General features: G+C 38.6%; 1 protein-coding gene across 2 annotated transcripts; it reads left to right on the top strand.

Moving 5' to 3' along the window:
• Nucleotides 1-1,432: 1,432 nt before the first annotated feature.
• On the top strand, nucleotides 1,433-17,843 carry NAE1 (NEDD8 activating enzyme E1 subunit 1). 2 transcript variants are annotated; one of them, XM_067302479.1, is made up of 21 exons: nucleotides 1,450-1,520; nucleotides 2,042-2,133; nucleotides 2,662-2,765; nucleotides 2,867-2,927; nucleotides 3,896-3,926; nucleotides 4,533-4,604; nucleotides 4,899-4,978; nucleotides 6,177-6,286; nucleotides 6,650-6,759; nucleotides 7,313-7,375; nucleotides 7,642-7,705; nucleotides 10,023-10,114; nucleotides 11,528-11,587; nucleotides 11,678-11,811; nucleotides 13,483-13,558; nucleotides 13,896-13,935; nucleotides 14,992-15,078; nucleotides 15,742-15,834; nucleotides 16,233-16,347; nucleotides 16,428-16,477; nucleotides 17,559-17,843. In XM_067302479.1, the coding sequence occupies exons 2-21, from the start codon at nucleotides 2,084-2,086 to the stop codon at nucleotides 17,666-17,668; spliced, it is 1,602 nt and encodes a 533-aa protein (XP_067158580.1). In that variant the 5' UTR covers nucleotides 1,450-1,520; nucleotides 2,042-2,083; the 3' UTR covers nucleotides 17,669-17,843. The 2 variants fall into 2 exon arrangements, with proteins under 2 accessions (XP_067158579.1, XP_067158580.1); XM_067302478.1 differs by lacking the exon at nucleotides 2,042-2,133 and having other exon boundaries at nucleotides 1,433-1,520.
• Nucleotides 17,844-18,374: the final 531 nt, after the last annotated feature.

Genomic DNA, 18,374 nt, shown 5'->3' with positions numbered 1-18,374 from the left:
ATTTTGGAACTAAGTCTGAAAAAGTACTTATAATTTATGGTTTGACCAGTGGAAACCATGTAATTGTAACAGATAGCAAGAATGGAACGACCTGACTTTTGACATTGGTAAACAGAATATTCCTACTAAATATTTTAACAGTCGCTGAAATTTCAACAGAAGGAAGGATTTACTGTGAGACAGCAAACACAAAGCCTGAGAAAAATGAAGTTTGGAGGAGATACTGTATATGGGGGAAAAAAAAGAGGAAGGACTATATTGTCTCGCAATGTCATCTACACAGCATAAAGCACTAAATTATCATTGAACTGTTGTGTATTTTATTCCAGTAGATACACAGCAAACTCAATTTTCTAAATGGAAGCGGATTAAAAGGATAACATAATAACTTTTATGTGCTAACAAATCAGCTGGAATGATAAACAGGCTTTAGGACCTCTTTTGTTGTTGAAATTTATTGACAAAAAACTTGGCTGAAATTTTTAAAGATGCAAAAGTTTTCTCTTTTACAAACCGTATTGATCCTATGTGAAAAGATTTTCACAGCAGAAGAACTTAGACCCGACAAAGATTTCCGATTGTATGTCTCAGTGCTACAGTAATCCGTAATGACTGTGATAACGCACAGTCTCTGCAAGAGTGTTTGAACTGATTTTTCTGAGTGTAGGTATCTGAAGGGCTACTGGCTCAGACTGTCACAAAATGCTTCAAAACTTATCAAAGAGGGGACTGAGAGTTGAAGAGAAACACCCACTACGAATGCCCAAATCCCCAAACGGCAGCACATTTTCAGAAATACGCTCACAAGGGAAGAGCCCGCCGTGCCTCTGCCTCTGCCCCCGCCGCCTCCCGGGGCCCGGGCCGCGGCCCTGCTTTCTCGGCGCTCCCTTTTCGGCGTTTTCCGAGTGGATGGGTCACATTTCATTAAGGACGACAGCAGCTCTTCTCGTATCCTGGCCGGAGTTGATAAAATCCCTCCGGCAGCACAAACGTTTCACATATTTACATACGATTCAAGCACTTGCTAGCGATTCACCCAAAAAAGGGGGGGGGGGGAAGCGAGGGGAATACTTGGAGCCCGGCAGCGCAGCTTACTGCCCCCGTAATTTCCCTCCGCCAGGAAAGCTCAGCGCCCAGCTCCTCCCGCCCCTATGACCCAGGTCGGGAGGGGAGCAACGGCGCAGCCACCGGGAGCCGGAGCCCAGCGAGGCGGCAGGACGCTGCCCGCCACGGCCGCGGGGCGCAGCCGCCGCTCCCGCACGGGCCTGACGGGAGCCGCAGCCGCGGCCGCCGGGCGGCACCGGCACCGGCACCGGCACCACCCCGCCGCTGTCCGGCCTCGGCCTCGGCCTCGGCCTCAGCCTCAGCCGCGCCCGGCGCCGCCTCGCGCCGGGCTCCGCCCCAACGGCGCTGGCGGGCGCGCGCGCGCGCCTGCGCAGCGGCTGCCGCGGGGGAGCGGCCGCTATGGCGCAGCAGGGCAGAGCCAGCCTGAAGGAGCAGAAATACGACCGGCAGCTCAGGTAGCGCGGCCGCCGCCGGCGGGACGCGAGGCGCGGTGCTGCCGCTCGGCCCGGCGGGGCCGAGAGCGGGCTGCCGCGGCGCCTGGCCCTGCCTCGCCTCGCGCTGCGGACCGGGCCGAGCCGAGCCGAGCGGGCGCCGCCGCCGCTCCCCTGCGGGAGGCCTGTGCCTGCCCCTGCGCTGCCGGCTCTGGAGCCCGGAGCAGCCCTGGGAGAGGCGGCCCGAGCGGGGGCGGTCGCGCAGGCAGCCGGGGAGCCTCCTTCCTTCCTGCCTGCCTTCCCTGTCTGCCTGCCTGCCTGCCGCGGCAGTAGCCGGGACAGGTTGCTTAGCTGGCGCTCCGCGCTGCCTCGCGGTGTTTGCGCTGCCTTGGGGGAAGCGGCAGAAAGAAAGCAGCCTTAGATGAGGCGCCTGTACTGGAAGCAGCTGGCGTGGGGAGGGGGGCTTGGGCTGTTCTTAATTTTCATATGCTTGCATACACTGAAAGCACTAACAGTAGTTTTAATACTGTGCTGTGTCTCCTCAGTAGCTTTTTGCTACAGCTGAAGAGCGTGAAGTGGCAGCCTGCATGAAATCAGTGGGGCCTTTGCTGTTGATTACTGTGCAGCCAACATTTCAGTATGAATGCTGTTTTTACTGATATCTTAAATACATTACCGAACAGTGTACCTCATCAAGACTGATTACCTAGCTGCTTGTAATGTTGACGTTTCAGTGTCTGGTGTCATCTCAAATTAAACAGTGTATTATTTATATTAAAACTTCTATAAAAGAGACCTTTCAGGTCTAAGATGTTTTCAAGGAAAACTTTGAGTAAGGACTGATTTGACCCATACTGATTTGAAAAAGTAAAATATATTAAAATAGAAATAAGTTTCTGTATTCATATGGCATAAAATATAAAACTGGAGAAAATGAAACCTCAGTAGAATGGGATTGTTCTTTAGAAGGCTTTAGTTTCATCACAGTAAATCTTCCCTGAGAAAGCTTATTCTGGCAAGCACTAGCTAGCTCTGCTTAACAGTGAACGAAAAGTAGTATGCTAGACTACATTTTCAATTGTTTAGATTCTTTCATTTCTCTGTACTGGATTAACCTTCTGAAATGAACTGTTTTCTGAATATTTCTGTTTCCATTCCTTTACAGATTGTGGGGTGACCATGGACAAGAAGCTTTAGAATCTGCTCATGTTTGTGTGATAAATGCAACAGCCACAGGAACGGAAATACTCAAGAACTTAGTGCTACCAGGTTTAAAAAAAAAAAACTCAGTTCTATAATTGCTTAGTAATATTTCTGATAACAAGTTCATAGTTTTTAGTTATTCATAGTATTTTTTTTTCTTCCCAAAGGTATTGGCTCATTTACAATTGTTGATGGGAATCGGGTCTCTGGAGAAGATGTTGGAAACAAGTAGGTTTGTTACTGGTTTCCTTTACAAATTGAGAAGTAATAGGGCTTCATAAGTATCCATCTGTATACTTCTAGTTATTTACAATTCTCTATAATTTTAAGTCTCTGTATTTTCTCAAAACCTTTTGTATTTTATATTTTTTTATTACATAAAATATATAATCAGCACACATAATCAGCAATTCAACATTAGCTTCTTAATTTGACGTGCTTTTTTTTAGTTGCTGTTTTGTACTGTAAAGGTCTATGCTTCACATATCTAGTGTATAAGACACAGGTCTACTTTATAAGTGTTTATAAACATAAAAAATATCTATGTTACTTGTTTGCTCTCATCTTGAGGCCTAAGATTTGCTTGACTTTCAGCATGGTGAAATATACTTTACCATAATGGCATAATAGTTTTGGTGACAAAAAAGCCTTATTTTAGTTAGTTAATTATTGTGAAACTGTGACTTATGTCCCTTTATCTTGTGCAGCTTCAAAAGCTACAAAATTAACTAGGCATTAGCTTGTATGCAGCTAGGAAAAGAATAAAAAACTCTTTACAAAACATTCTAATCAAAAATAATTTGTCTACTTATTCTACATCATTTTCTTCTATGGTTCAGGTATACACCTGCAGTTATCTGTCTACTTACGGGGGTTATGTGTGGGGTAAGGATATAGCCTTACATGAAGAAATGAGTACTAATGGGTCTTTAATTAGCCTAGTGAAAACAAATCTGTAGCATGACACTTACTTCTAGAAAAGTTTGGTATGTCTTATTTTTCAGGTTGGTGACTCAGGCATTGAAAAGTTTCCTCAAGAAACTGATCGTGAGGGGAAAAGCAGATTTAAGTGGGACCTTATTTTGTTGTATGTGAGGCACAATAACATATTATGCACTAGTTAAGGTAACTTTAAAATTGGTTTTCTTCAAAATAAAAATTCACACATAGTATTCTTTTCTTGTCTCCTTTTTCAGCTTCTTTCTCCAAAAAAGCCATATTGGTCAGGTAAGGAGATAACAAATGTCACTTTATATACATCGCAAGAATGCGAGTTTGAGTAAATGCTCAAATGTAGTGTTATGAGTAATGGTAAAAGCATGTACATATAGTTTAAAATCCCTTTATTCTTTGATAAAATTCTTCATGACTGCTTTTTAGTTGCTTTTAAATGAGAACAAAAGTTCAATTCTGGCAACATTGGATAAAAAAGTTAACAGGACCTGGTTAAGAGTATTCTTGGAAGGATAGGGTGGAAGAGAATTGTGGCTGAAGGGAGTCAATCTCAGGTGGATGGGGGGAAAAAAATTACAAAAATATGAGACTACAAAAGGCATAGGTAACTCCCCAAAATTCTCCAGCGAAACTGGAAATTAATAAACAGCTATGGCATAATTATTGTTTTTAAAATGGTATTTTGAAAAACGGTCTCAGATACCTGCTATTCAGTGTGTGGATTTTTTTTTTTTCCTTCAGATAAATAAGGCTTGGAATAATAAATTTTAGTATGTGATGAAATCTACTTATTTATTGCATAGCATATGTAATACAAGTACAATATGTAAATTGCATTTTGAGATATTAAAGAAATTATTTTAATTGTTTTTAAAACAGAATCGTGCTCAGAGTGCCACTGAGCTCTTGCAAGAGTTGAATAATGATGTTTCTGGAAACTTTGTGGAAGAGGTTTGTTTTCTTAATTATTTGTAGATTTTGTGTTATACAATATAGTGAAAGTATGAAATAATAGTTACACATTCCTTATAATGTTTCGGTTTAAGTACCTTAGTTTTGGCCTTTGAGAAAGATGTCGTTACTTGCAACAAGTCCATTTGTGTTTTAAATACTGTTTTGTAAGTTCGTCATAATTTTTTAGCTTCATTTAAGACTTTGCATTCAATTTCATGTTGAACAAACTTGCTATATTTTCAGAAATTTTTACTATATATTTACTCAAATGTTTTTTGCACTATTATTTAGAGTCCAGAAAAACTTCTAGACAATGACCCCTCCTTTTTCAGTCGCTTTAACTTAGTGGTTGCGACCCAGCTACCAGAAAGGTAAAGAATCATTTAAAGCTATGTGTGTGTGGTTGTTGTTTTTGTGTTTAATTTTATTCAGTTGTAAAAACAGCTTTCAATTGCAGACATATTCTGGGGAAATTATGCAAAACAAAACTCTTTCCCTGTGAAGGAAAGTTGTAGCAAATGATGGTGTTTTTCTATGGACCTTTTCATATATTAGTTTAGAAACTCTTTCGGATCTGTGATTGACTCTTAAGTGGTATTTCCTGGTATACTTGTTTGAGTCTAGTATTTTTCTGCAGTGGAAGTTGTTTCTGGTCCGAAATTGCAATAACAAGTATTCTTCTTATGTAAAATCTAACAGGTAATTTGATCTGAGTTACCTTTTAGATTTTTGTGAATGTATTTTATATTTCATATAGCTCTTTCCATTTTGTTTGTGTAATTACAATGCATATTTAAACCCTAAGACCACAAGTTTTTTGTTTTTTTTTAACCTGTGCCTTCTCAGAGGCCTCTCCCATGCTGCCTTCCATTAAACAGTACAACTTAAAAATGACTATGCTCAGAGTAATGAGAAACTTAAGGGAGCAGAGCATGATTCCATTTCAGTAGGAGTGCTGCCTCCACAGAGGCGAGATGTTGCTGGTTAGGTGAAAAGCTGCATCTTGCTTTTGCAAGGAGGTGACTGTTTGTACTTCTCCCCCACCCCTTCCCTCCCCTTTACTTATGGGGGAGCTAGAGTTACTGTCTCCTACAGAAGTAAGAGCCAGCTTGCCTCCTTGTGAAACAGAGGCTCCCTTGCTTTCAGGTGCTCCTGAACAGGGTATTTCTTCTGTGCAATTTGGAAACCTCTGATTGGAATTGCCTCCACTAGGAATTGTATTTGTGCAGTATACAGATCTAATTCTCTTGCTCCCTTGCGCGCTCCCTTGCGCGCTCCCTTGCGCACTCCCTTCCCCCCGCCCCCCCCCAAGTCACAACTCTTCCAAGCTTTCTGTTTAATTGATATTCAAAGTATTTTGGATGATGGAGTTAAATATGAGTAAGCTAATAGACAAACAATTCCAGAATTTTATAAAGGCGTGTATAAAATTACTATCCTTTATTTTGTGCTTGAAATCATACTAATGATATTAGATTTTTGTCGTAGAAGACTTCTTATATAAGTAACTTTTCTGGTTAACTGCTGTTGTTCTCTTGTGCATCTAAAAAATCATGTTTTTGTTGACAGTACCTTGCTGCGTTTAGCTGAACTTCTCTGGAACTCTAACATTCCTCTGCTGGTCTGTAGGACTTATGGGCTGGTTGGGTATATGAGAGTCATTATTAAAGAACATCCAGGTAGGAGAGCTTTTTGAAATTAAGACTTTTTAAAAAAAAAAAAAAGAAAAGAAAAAAAGAAAAAGCTTCTATATGTAGTGTCACTTTGTGATTTTCATCTTTATCTTGTGAGGTATTTAGTATTTAATTCCTCTATAGTTTGCAGTTCCTCACCATGAACATTCTTTGAGAAATGCATATAAATTATGGACTGCAACAAATAATAAAACTGGAGATTTTCCTCTGACATTAAACTGTTATCCTACATAAAACACTTATTTTGAGAATTAGCAGTTACGTGAGCAAGCAATATACTGCATTTGATGTGCAGATCTGTTTTGAGGGCTGAAGATAAAAACATGAAATACATTAACTTTTTCATAGTTGTTGAATCTCACCCTGACAATGCATTAGAAGATCTGAGACTGGACAAACAATTTCCAGAACTGAGGGAACATATTCAGTCTTATGACTTGGATCATATGGACAAAAAGGTTGGTATGTGGTTTGCTTTATGTGCTCCAAAGACTGATGCAGTCATAGAACAGGGATTCTATGAAAATGACCCTTGCCAGATGACTTTCTTTTGGTGAAGAGCCTCATTGGTGCAGAGGCAACTGTAGAATTAGTCATGAGGTACTATTTTAAGCCTGTGCCCCAAATGTTAGTTCATATTTAAGTCTTAAGCAGGGGGATTTTAGGAAGTAAGGAATATTCATGGACAATTTTTTTTGTTGTTGTTTTGACTGTTTTTGGTTACTTATTGCTACTGAGCTTTGTACTATGGGTATTTATGCATATATAAGTTCCCCGTCAGAAAAATGTTGGAGAACTTGCTTCAGCCACACTTCTTTAAAGGAATTGTAATTTGTTTTTATAGTAGTTAGAGAACATTATTTCTGAATCAAAGTCTGGAGCACATTCTGTCTGGTCAAGCACTGGAAGGGGTATTATTCTAATATTAATATACCTTTAAAATAGATTGTTAATTTGTCTTCTATCTTCTCTCTTAAATTTTACAAAGATTTCTCTGTTGTTCAATTACAGGACCATAGCCACACTCCCTGGATTGTGATTGTAGCCAAGTATCTAACAAAATGGTTCAATGAGGTATATTGCAAAACAGGATAAGTCATCAATGTACTTTTTTTTTATTATTATTATTATTATTATTACTTTAGACTGGTCTTTTCAAAACTAAATTATTGTTTTGGCAACTTGTAACAAAGAAAGTGAAATCTTAATGTTGCTGATTGAAATAAAAATGAGTATAACTGACCTTTGATGGACTCTTAGATTTTAGTAGTCTGAACACAATGAGTATAGTATTCGAGATTTTTAAGACAAATAAAATCTTTTTGTGTTTTTAAATTTAGAAAAGTGATCAGTTGCCTAAGAGTTACAAAGAAAAAGAAGCCTTCAGACAACTGATTAGACAAGGTAATGTATGTTTTAGGAATCACATTTTCACATTGGCAGAAATAAGTGGAAGTTGCACAGTGAGGTGGATTGAGAACTGGCTGAATGGCAGAGCTCAGAGAGTTGTGATCAGTGGCACAGAGTCTAGTTGGAGGCCTGTAGCTAGCGGTGTCCCCCAGGGGTCAGTACTGGGTCCAGTCTTGTTCAACCTCTTCATCAATGACCTGGATGAAGGGACAGAGTGCACCCTCAGCAAGTTTGCTGACGATACCAAACTGGGAGGAGTGGCCGATACACCAGAGGGCTGTGCTGCCATTCAGAGAGACTTGGACAGGCTGGAGAGGTGGGCGGAGAGGAACCTCATGAAGTTCAACAAAGGCAAGTGCAGGGTCCTGCACCTGGGGAGGAATAACCCCAGTCACCAGTACAGGTTGGGGGTTGACCTGCTGGAAAGCAGCTCTGCGGAGAAGGACCTGGGAGCGCTGGTGGACACCAAGTTAAGCATGAGCCAGCAATGTGCCCTTGTGGCCAAGAAGGCCAATGGTATCCTGGGGTGCATCAGGAAGAGTGTTGCCAGCAGGTCGAGGGAGGTGATTCTCCCCCTCTCCTCAGCCCTGGTGAGGCCACATCTGGAGTACTGCGTCCAGTTCTGGGCTCCCCAGTACAAGAGGGATGTGGCACTACTGGAGCAAGTCCAGCGAAGGGCTACAAAGATGATTAGGGGACTGGAACATCTCTCTTATGAGGAAAGGCTGAGAGAGCTTGGCCTGTTTAGCTTGGAGAAGAGAAGGCTGAGAGGAGATCTTATCAATGTGTACAAGTATCTGAAGGGAGGGTGTCGAGAGGATGGGACCAGACTCTTTTCAGTGGTGCCGAGCGACAGGACGCGAGGCAACGGGCACAAACTGAAACACAGACAGTTCCATCTGAACATGAGGGAAAACTTTTTCACTGTGAGGGTGACAGAGCACTGGAAGACGTTGCCCAGAGAGGTGGTGGAGTCTCCTTCTCTGGAGACATTCAAAACCTGCCTGGATGCAATCCTGTGCAATGTGCTCTAGGTGACCCTGCCTGAGTAGGGAGGTTGGACTAGATGATCTCCAGAGGTCCCTTCCAACCTCAGCGATTCTGTGATTCTCTCAGGGTTAACTTATGAAAATAGTGTATGAAGTACAATCCTTCTGCTAAATTGTCACTTTATACAGAAGGTTCATACAATCCATGATTTGCTTATAAATTCAGCTTGCATATATTTCTTATTGTTTGCCATTTAAGATAAAGAGTATGGTTTGGTTGGGAGTGAGAGGCACTGAGAGAATCCCATAGAGAAGATTAATGTTTAATACTAAAAATGTGATAAAGTGGAAAGCAAGTGGCTTTTGACACTGGAGCTGTTAACTGGAAGTATTAGTTGGCCAGTTGGACCACCAAATTGTTGGTAACCATTTCAGTTATGAATGATATTCATATTTTGGAGATGGATGCACAGTGATTCTCTCATACCTCCCCAACTTTGACCATTCAGTGTTTGAGGCTGACAGGGTGAATTATTTTCTGACTTTATATGTGCTGATTCTGCATGGAAAGAAACTAGGGGAATACAGGCTGAGCAAGGGGTTACGAAGCTACTAAATATGCTGTAATTAGTCTGTGAATGGAAAACTCCATTTATTCAGATCTGTCAGTACAGTGCCTTTTACAGGTGCTAAAATTAATGAGGTATTTTTAAAAAAAAAAGATTTAGAAGTACATTGTCCTAAATGTCTAAAAATGTGAACTGAATTTTTGAAACTTCTCATCATTTAGTCATCCTCATCCCCAGGTTGGATTAGGGGACTGATCCGGTTGAAAAGACAATTAGCTATTGTGAAGTTAGTTTGTGGATCAATTTCCTGATCTGGCTTGCCATGTGAATGCATGAGCATTTGTGCTAGTGTAACAGAAGGGAAAAAGGAGGAGGGGGGGAAAGAAAGAAAGAAAGAAAAAAAAAAAAGACTGGGGATAGGAAGAGTTGAGTTGCTTTTTATTATTATTATTGACTTCTATATTCATTTAGTGATTATAAAACTGGTTTCTTTACTTCTCATACAAGTTGACTGATATTTTTGTAAAAAAGTGACTTCTGTTTAATATTGTGAAAAATAATCATATGCGGACTCTCTGATAATCATGTGTTTAGTTTTATCAGTATCTCTTACTGATAATTGAATGTTTTATTGATATGTCAGTGTGCCACAAATGCATCCAAAATGAATCTGCTTCACTGATTAAAACCTAAATGATAAGCTTGAATTAATGGGATTCTGTATTGATTTTTTTTTTTCTTCCCCTCAATAAGGTATCCTAAAGAATGAAAATGGGACCCAAGAAGATGAAGAAAACTTTGAAGAAGCTATAAAAAATGTGAACTCGGCATTAAGTACTACAAAGGTAAAAATAAACCTAAGAAATTTGAAGTGTTCAAGGAACTGGAAATATTAACTGCTTCATTTTTCACAGCATATTATCCACTGTATGACGACAACAACAATTGCACCTGCAAGGTGCATATTTAGGTAAAACAAGAGTAGTACAATTTTAAAATTTAAATCATGCTATGTAAAATAGGCCTGGATTAGATCGTGCTGTAGCATAGCGCAAATCTTTATTTGCTATTGATGTATTGAATTCGAGTATAGAACAATTCAGCATCCAGAGTTCATTAGTAATGTATCCCTATCTTAGAATTTAGTTTCACTGATCTGCTTTTCTTTGCATTGGAAAATCCAGTAAGTGATTTGATATAGTTATACTGAACTAGCAATCAGTGGTACGGATGATGTCTGCTTTCAGTACATTACTAGGAGAGAAACTCAGAAAGTAACTGTTGTGCTGTATTGAGCCTGTTGCTGCAGTATTCATTCTGTATATAAATGAAGGGCGGTAGGGGACTTCTGGGGCATCAAATTCAGTACTTTTGTCTTAAATGAGCATATAAATGGAATTTCTTTCCGTAAACTGGTCAAGCTTGAAAACACGAAGTAAAGTGTGTGTGGTGGAGGGGGAGGGTTGTGGTTTTTTTGTTTGTTTGTTTTCTCCTGAGGTAATAACTCATTGTAGTTAGGATTGACCTATGTGTTTTTGGTTTTTTTTTTTTAAGGAACATAAAATATAGCTATACTTGCATCAGTTTGCTTAACATTTTAAAGCAGCTTTAGTGCTCTCATCAGTGATGTTACTCTAGTTAACACTAAGTTGCAAAAGCTACCTGGGGTGAAAGCATGTTCTGTTATGCCATTTCTAGCTTGCATTCCATTTTTGTTTGAACTGTGCTGATACTTACTTAGGCAGTCAAAGAAGTTAAGTCTTCCAGGAAAGCAGCAGGTAAAACTTTGTTGGCATCTAAGCCACTACAGTTCGTGTCCCAGGATATTAAGTGTCTTTCAGTGTATGTGCCAGACTCCAAACTGCAGCAGTTAAGAAGTCGGAACCCTTTCACTTTCGCTGCCCATTCTTCCCTTTGCTTCCCCTGCCTTTTTGCTGCCTTACCTCTGGCAGGTAGGATGGACAGCTGGGACTGGTATAATACCTTGTACTGATGTTGCTACTGTTTTTTAAACTCTCCTCCATTTCAAAGAGGTAAATAAGGTGGGATTTTGTTCATAACATTCTTTTTGATCAAAAGCGTGTGTCTTATTTTCAGACAATGCTATTTGAAATATGTCCAAGTACACAAGATTCAGAAGAGATTATTTTGGTTTGAAACTGAGGTCACTTAGAATTGGATCATCTATGTAATAAGTGTTGAAATAATTCAGGAAATAAAGTCAAGTAAATACAAACCTGATGTAACTTTTTTCATAGATTCCAAGGTGTATTGAAGAGATTTTTAATGATGATTGTTGCATCAATCTCACAGAGCAGGTAATGAGTAAGTAAGGGTAAGACTGTTAAATGTAGGAATAGTGTTATTTATAACACTTGTATACATGACTGTCTGTTGTACACTTGCAGTCATCCTCCTTTTGGATTTTGGCTCGAGCTGTAAAGGAATTTGTGGCAAATGAGGGACAAGGAAGCTTACCTGTTCGGGGCACTATTCCTGATATGATAGCAGATTCTAGTAAATTTATCAAATTGCAAAATGTGTAAGTATTCAAGTTTTTCTTTAATACTAATTAATGATAATGAACAGTGACTTCAGACCTCACAAAGTAGATAAAATCCTGGAAGCCTCTTAAAAAAAAAAAATAAAAATCTGTGTATGTGAGGATAGCACTGCAGCCTGGGCCCATCTAATGTCTGCTCTCTGCTGTTTGAAATCAGGATCTAAATCTTCCGTACCTCTCCATTTCCTAAGGTTGGATTGGAAGTGATCACTTTTCTTAATTTTAAATCTCTTGAAGAGCTGCTTAGGTAGAAGATCCCCTAGCCCAGCTACTGCAGTCCAGAACCTGTGCCTAAAGCAAATGTTGCTAAAACACAGCCTTTTTGTCTTTTCCCCCATATGTGTGTCAACCTGGCTGTAGAAATTCTAGTTTCCTGATTTATAAGTACTTAATTTTAATTAATCCCCCTTGAAGGGATTTCTTGGCAGATGATAAGGATGAAGACTTAGTGGATGAACATCTTAAATGCAAATGCTAAACAGCATCAGTGAAGTTCAAGATTTTAGGAAAGCCATCTTGCAATAATGTGTCCTCCGTATGACCTTACCACTGCTGTGCATCTTGGTCTTGATGCAGATCTTTTGGCCAAGAAGACCTCTTTGCGGTCTTGACATATCTTTGCTGTTGATTGCCTCTTTCTCCTTTTTTCTTTAAAAAGAAGTAGTATCTTGCAGAAGATTTATCTTTATTGTCTGTGCAATTCTACTGAGGGTTTTGTAGGCTCCATCTTGCTCTTGTTCCTATACAAAAGTATTGTTTATAACAAATTCTGATTGCTTCTCCATAGGCTCTGAAACACAACCTGTGCTAGAAAATGGACTGCATGTCTTTAATAGTGTTTACTAATCAAAATGAAGACTGTAATTTTAGAGATATGTTTCTCAAACTGCCACAAATAGCATTAAAAAGATGGATATAAAAATATAAATCTGTTAAATGTTGAAAATTTGATTGTTACTTCTCCATGAAAGTTACTCTATATAATGAGAGTAAAGCCAAGAACCTATGTTGTTATTTTGCCAAACAAAATCATGATCACTTCAATTTGCATAGATACACCCTAACTTTTAAATGTGTTTTATAACTACCAATCCTGAACTTGAAAATCATTATCTACTTTAGTTCATATTCCAAGTAAGCATTAATATAAGGTTTTAATTCCCTGATAAATATTTTCAAGTGTTCATTCCTCAAAATGAGCTCTTAAATTTAATTTCGTGAAATACTGTGTTGCTCAGATGTTTGCATTGCCATAGTTCTTGACAAAATTATTGTACTATGGTTAAACCTATATTAAGATGCAAAAATGTAGTAAAGTCCAAGGAAGTACTAATAGCTACTTGTTCTGAAATGTTTTCTTAATATTATTCCTCTGTTTGTAGTAATACTCCTTTTAATGTTAATCGGTTGCTAAGAACACTGTTATGCATGTAGTCTTTAAACTGCATGTTTAGTAAACAGTTCAGAGCTTCTGCAGAACAGTGTTGTAAGGAGATAATAAGTGCATTCATGCTCTTGAGGTTGCTCACTTCCATTCATGTTGGTTGTATCCTGTCTTTATAATACAAGGCAAAAAGGAATGGTCTCCATATCAAATTTAAATTGATAGTTTTATGCTGTAATCAATAAGGCTGTTTTTATTATTAACAGATACCGTGAAAAAGCAAAGAAAGATATTGCTGCTGTGGGTAACCATGCTGTTAAATTGTTACAGTCACTAGGCAAGGTATGGTCGAATATATTTCTGACAGAAATAAAATAATTTTTTGTGATACATATGCAGAAACAAGTCAAAGGAGCCAGATACAAGAAGGGAGGGCTTAATTACTTCATTCTCTTGGAAAGTTCTAATGTAACTTAATATCTATGGTCTGTTTTATTTCTCACTTTTGATGTGGTAATATAAAATGAGAGTCAAAGGTGTAGAGGGATATATTAGTTACAATTTCTAATACCTTTTGTTAGAAGAAGGCATAGTTATTTCACAGTGAGTATGCTAATATCTCTGAAAACAAATTCTCTGATAATTGTTTGTATTGAAACAAGTATATTCTTTCTTTTAGGCACCTGAGTCAATTTCAGAAAGAGAATTAAAGTTGCTTTGTGAGTATACTTGGATTCTGTGGCTGTGTTCATACAAATGATGAAATATTCCGGAAGTTTTGAATGATAACGTATTTATTAATCAATAGCTCAATATTTGAATTTTTCGAAAAAGTGCTCAGTATCTTCTGGTATCTTGCATCTCCCATCTTCAGTGGAAGTTACAGGTGTTCAACATCTCAGTCCACAAAGACTCTTGATGGCAGATGTATTCCGTATGCCTTAATCACAATAATAAAGCTTAAAAAAAGATACCTGCTGTTTGGACCTGAAGAAATGTATCCTCTTTGTGATTAGTATCTAATCACTTCTGCCCATTCTGTGATACTGACTATTTAGAGCGCAGACTCCGTGAACTTCCTGTAGTCTGAAAAAGTAAAACAAAGATGCAATACTGTTTATGACAATTTAGGTCATGTCTGTTATGGGTGTGTATATGTGTCCATACAATTGTCTGACTGAGTTTCCATGCAAGTGGAAAATTTGCCTCTAAGCAGGTAGGCCAGAGCATGTTGCCCCTATGTGGACACGCTTTTTGCTGCAGTTGAGAACCTTATGAAGCTCCTTATTTTTTGAGTGCCTGGTTAGTAGCTGCTCATTGATTTGGTTCATAAAATTGATACTGGTTGAGAACCTCTTCTTGCTTGTAGCTGCACTGTTAGAATGTTAACTCAGAATATGTGAGACAGTGTTAAATAAGGCTGAAGATAAAAAGAACCCATGTTCATTTGTAGCATGGAAGAGGAAAACGAAGCTAATGGCTGTGATCCATGAATTGCTATAAAGGAGAATCACATGTTGAGTTTTTATGTTAACACAACAGATACGTTTAGATTCTAGAAGTAAATATTTTGCTAAAATACTTGTGATCATAGATCTAAATGAAGCCTAATAGAATTTATTACTTCGAGCTACCTGAAGAAATGGGAAAGGGTTAAACAAAACTATACATGATAAGTTTGAGTTTTCTGATCTTTAACAAATCAGACACACAGAGTTAATAATTAATGATGCATTCAAGTAGGTAATGTTCTCCTTTCTGCACCTTCTGCTCAGGCAGCAATTCAGCCTTTCTTCGAGTAGTGCGATGTAGATCTCTGTCTGAAGAATATGGTTTAAACACTTTTAACAAGGATGAGATTAGTAAGTACTCCTTTTTTACACATACTTTAATTGCATTTTCAACTTGAATGGTTTTGTGATCAAAAAGAATTGTACGTTATATATTCTACTTCAATATGCAGTTTTATAATTTGGCATCAACAGTATTCTAGATACAGGAAAGTTTATCTCGGTTATTTCCGACAGAGCTGGAAAGATGTTTTCACATAAGCAAAAATTTGAGAACAATTGTCTTGGCCTCTTTCAGAACCCAGGGATCTGGAAAATACTGAGCTGTGTCTTAAGGAACTTAATCTGTTGTATAATTACAGTCATTACAATTAAATATATAAAGCATGCATGGCAAAGCCTAAAAAAGTAACTAATGAAATATCTCATTTAAAGTTATAGTAGCTGGCAAAGTTGAAACATGTACATATTTTCACTTACCAGAGGTTATTTAAAATACATACAGTATCTTTTTGTCATGCACCCTCTGGATTCGCAATTGTGTATTTGACAATTGACTCAACTGAGAGTCTCAGTTGCAGACTTTTTTGGTTATGATCTCTGCTTCCTGCAGAAAAGATACTAAAAGTTTTTACAGTTTAAGCCCATGGGAAATATTTGATTTTTAAAAATATAAAATCTATTTTTTTTCCATTTTATCTGTACCAGCTAACAACTTTTCTCTCCATTTTTCAGTTTCCAATATGGATAACCCAGACAATGAAATAGTTCTGTACATAATGCTACGAGCTGTAGATAGATTTTATAAGCAGCATGGTAGATACCCAGGTAAGTTAATACCAGTTAGATATGTCATTATAAGAAATATAAAAATCTAAGTATCACAATACTAGATATAAACTAAAAATTAAATATTTGTGTTTCTGTATTAATATATGACTTTAGTGCAAAAGTTAAAGTGAGAAGTTTTTCTTTTTGGAAACTTGAGGAATTTATCTGGATTGATAGCACTGGTGTGTTATGACTTAATTCAGCTATGCAGTAATTTCTTAATCATGAACACCATCAATGGAAATATTTAATAAATATGTTTAGTATTAAGTCTACTATATTAATAACCTTAGAAATAGTTTTAAAAATATAAAATATGTACATTGCCCCTTAAACCCATTAATTTTGAATATGGTGTTACAGTTATGTGATGAAACAGTTAATTTATTTTTCAGGTGTCTACAACTATCAGGTAGAAGATGATATTGGAAAACTGAAATCTTGCCTCACTGGCTTTCTACAAGAACATGGGTTGTCTGTAGTAGTGAAGGATGACTATGTTCATGAATTGTAAGTGCTGTATGATAATTGTCACTTTCCTTTGTCTGTAAAACTGACCTGAAAATACTAATTGTTACTCTGCTCTCCAGTTGTCGCTATGGAGCTGCTGAGCCACATGCTATTGCTGCATTCATGGGAGGTAAGAATGCCACTGTATTTCCAAGGTTCACTTGAAAACAAACAAAAACCTGTAGTAGTACCATATTTGAACTGGGATCTCGCTGTTTTAATTCTTCTCTAGTGTCAGAAAAAGACTGTAAACACAGGCTGATGTCAAAGATAGCATTAGAATAAAATCCTTCCCTTTTCACTTCTCCAGACCTGGCCTCCTACAGTATATAGAAAACTGGGCATAACTAAGATTTGAGGTCAATGAAAGAAACAGTGTGAACTTATGAAATAACCTCAGTGAACAGTTATAGCAGCTTAAAAAGAATATGTAAATTGGAAAATAGCTGATTAAAAACAGAAAAATAGTAGTAATATTAAATATATTACATTAATTTAAATGAAGATGTGTTCATCATTAACTTTGTTAAGTATCTGTTAGATAGCTATAGCCTTGATTGCTTCCCTTAATTCAATCTGCAGGTATTAAAAATAATGTTCAATAGATACTTATGTATTAGTTTAAGTTACTTCCATTATTTGGCTTTGTTCAGTGCTAAAGATATTCAAGTATTAAATGTTATATGGATGTAGGATTTTTTTTTCTGGTTAAGCAAATTTTGATAAGTAGAGTGCTTTAGAAATATATGTGAAGATAACTTCTGTTCTGAAGAAATTACAAAATACTTCATATTGCAGCAGCACACAGGGATCATAGTGAAGTGACCTCTTTATTTTACAGATTAAGGGGGGAAAATTAAGCGTATACAACTTTCTTAATTGAACTTTTCAATTTCAGTCATTTAGAAAGGTAACAATTTGTGGCAGTTTATGCATTCACACATTTTTTACAAATTTTTACCTGTTTTGACAGGATATTTACAGTATATAGAAAGTATGTATAGCAAAGTGTATGTGAAGCTAACTTTTGAAGCAACAAGCTTCTTGAGACTGCTTTGTATTAGCAAGTACTGAAAAGCATTTTACCCTGGAGTTGCAGCAAGCCTTGTCCAAATTTTAGTGTATTGAGTTCTAGATGAAATTCCTTTACTGGTTTTAAAATATGACCTGCTAACTCCATTCTATGTTATCTTTTTTCTTTCTTTTTATAGGAGCTGCTGCTCAGGAGGTTATCAAAGTCATTACAGGGCAGTTTGTAATTTTTAACAACACCTATATTTACAGTGGAATGTCACAGACTTCAATGACTTTCCAGCTGTAGAATAACCATATCACATTTGTTGCCACCAGGCTGTGCTGCTGTGTCCTGTAAATATTGTTACTGTGGCATTTTGCCACTGACTGGACTGTTCTGTATTATCTGAAAATCAAAGTTTATTTGTAACAATTTTATCATATTTTATGCTAAGGACAATAAAATCATACCAAATACTGAATTTTTTTGGTCTGATTCACCTTTGAAAGAGATAGCTGTTTGTTGGAATGGTAATTTGTGTTTACTGTTTTATCTGTTTAAATGGTCTACCTGCCTTGCTGCGGAGATGAATTTTACAAAACTGCGTGTTTCATATAAACTGCTACTCGGATTGAGGGAAAGGGGGCTTAGGAAGTGTTGAAAAAGGGTAGGACAAGTCGTGTTTGCGGGTTCCTCCCCTGCCCGGAGCTGGCTGTACCTGCCCCAGCGAGGCCCCCGCCCGAACCGGCCGCGTGGCGGCGCCTGAGGGGGGCGGCGGAGCGAGCGCCTAACGGCTGCGCGCCGGGCGCGGCGCGGCGGGGCGGGGCGCGCGCCCCTTCCCGCGCCGCCTCGCCTGGGCGGGGGCCGCCCCGCGCTGCCTCCCCTCAGCGCCGCGCCTGAGGCGGCGGCGGTCCCGCTGCGCGCGCTGGCGGCTGCGCCGCGGTTGTGCTGGGCTCTCCTCACGGCAGCAGGTGGGTGCTGCGCTAACACGGTGCCTTCCCGGCGCGGCAGG

The sequence above is a fragment of the Apteryx mantelli genome, chromosome 10, assembly GCF_036417845.1.
Source record: "Apteryx mantelli isolate bAptMan1 chromosome 10, bAptMan1.hap1, whole genome shotgun sequence".
Lineage (NCBI taxonomy): Eukaryota > Metazoa > Chordata > Aves > Apterygiformes > Apterygidae > Apteryx > Apteryx mantelli.
This window is presented reverse-complemented; position numbering and strand designations above follow the sequence as displayed.

Coding starts and splice junctions, on each gene's coding strand:
- NAE1 (XM_067302478.1), top strand. CDS start 1,465: ATGGCGCAGCAGGGCAGAGCCAGCCTGAAGGAGCAGAAATACGACCGG. Junction 7,376..7,641: donor TAACAAAATGGTTCAATGAG/GTATATTGCAAA, acceptor TTTTAAATTTAG/AAAAGTGATCAGTTGCCTAA. Junction 16,348..16,427: donor GATGACTATGTTCATGAATT/GTAAGTGCTGTA, acceptor TCTGCTCTCCAG/TTGTCGCTATGGAGCTGCTG.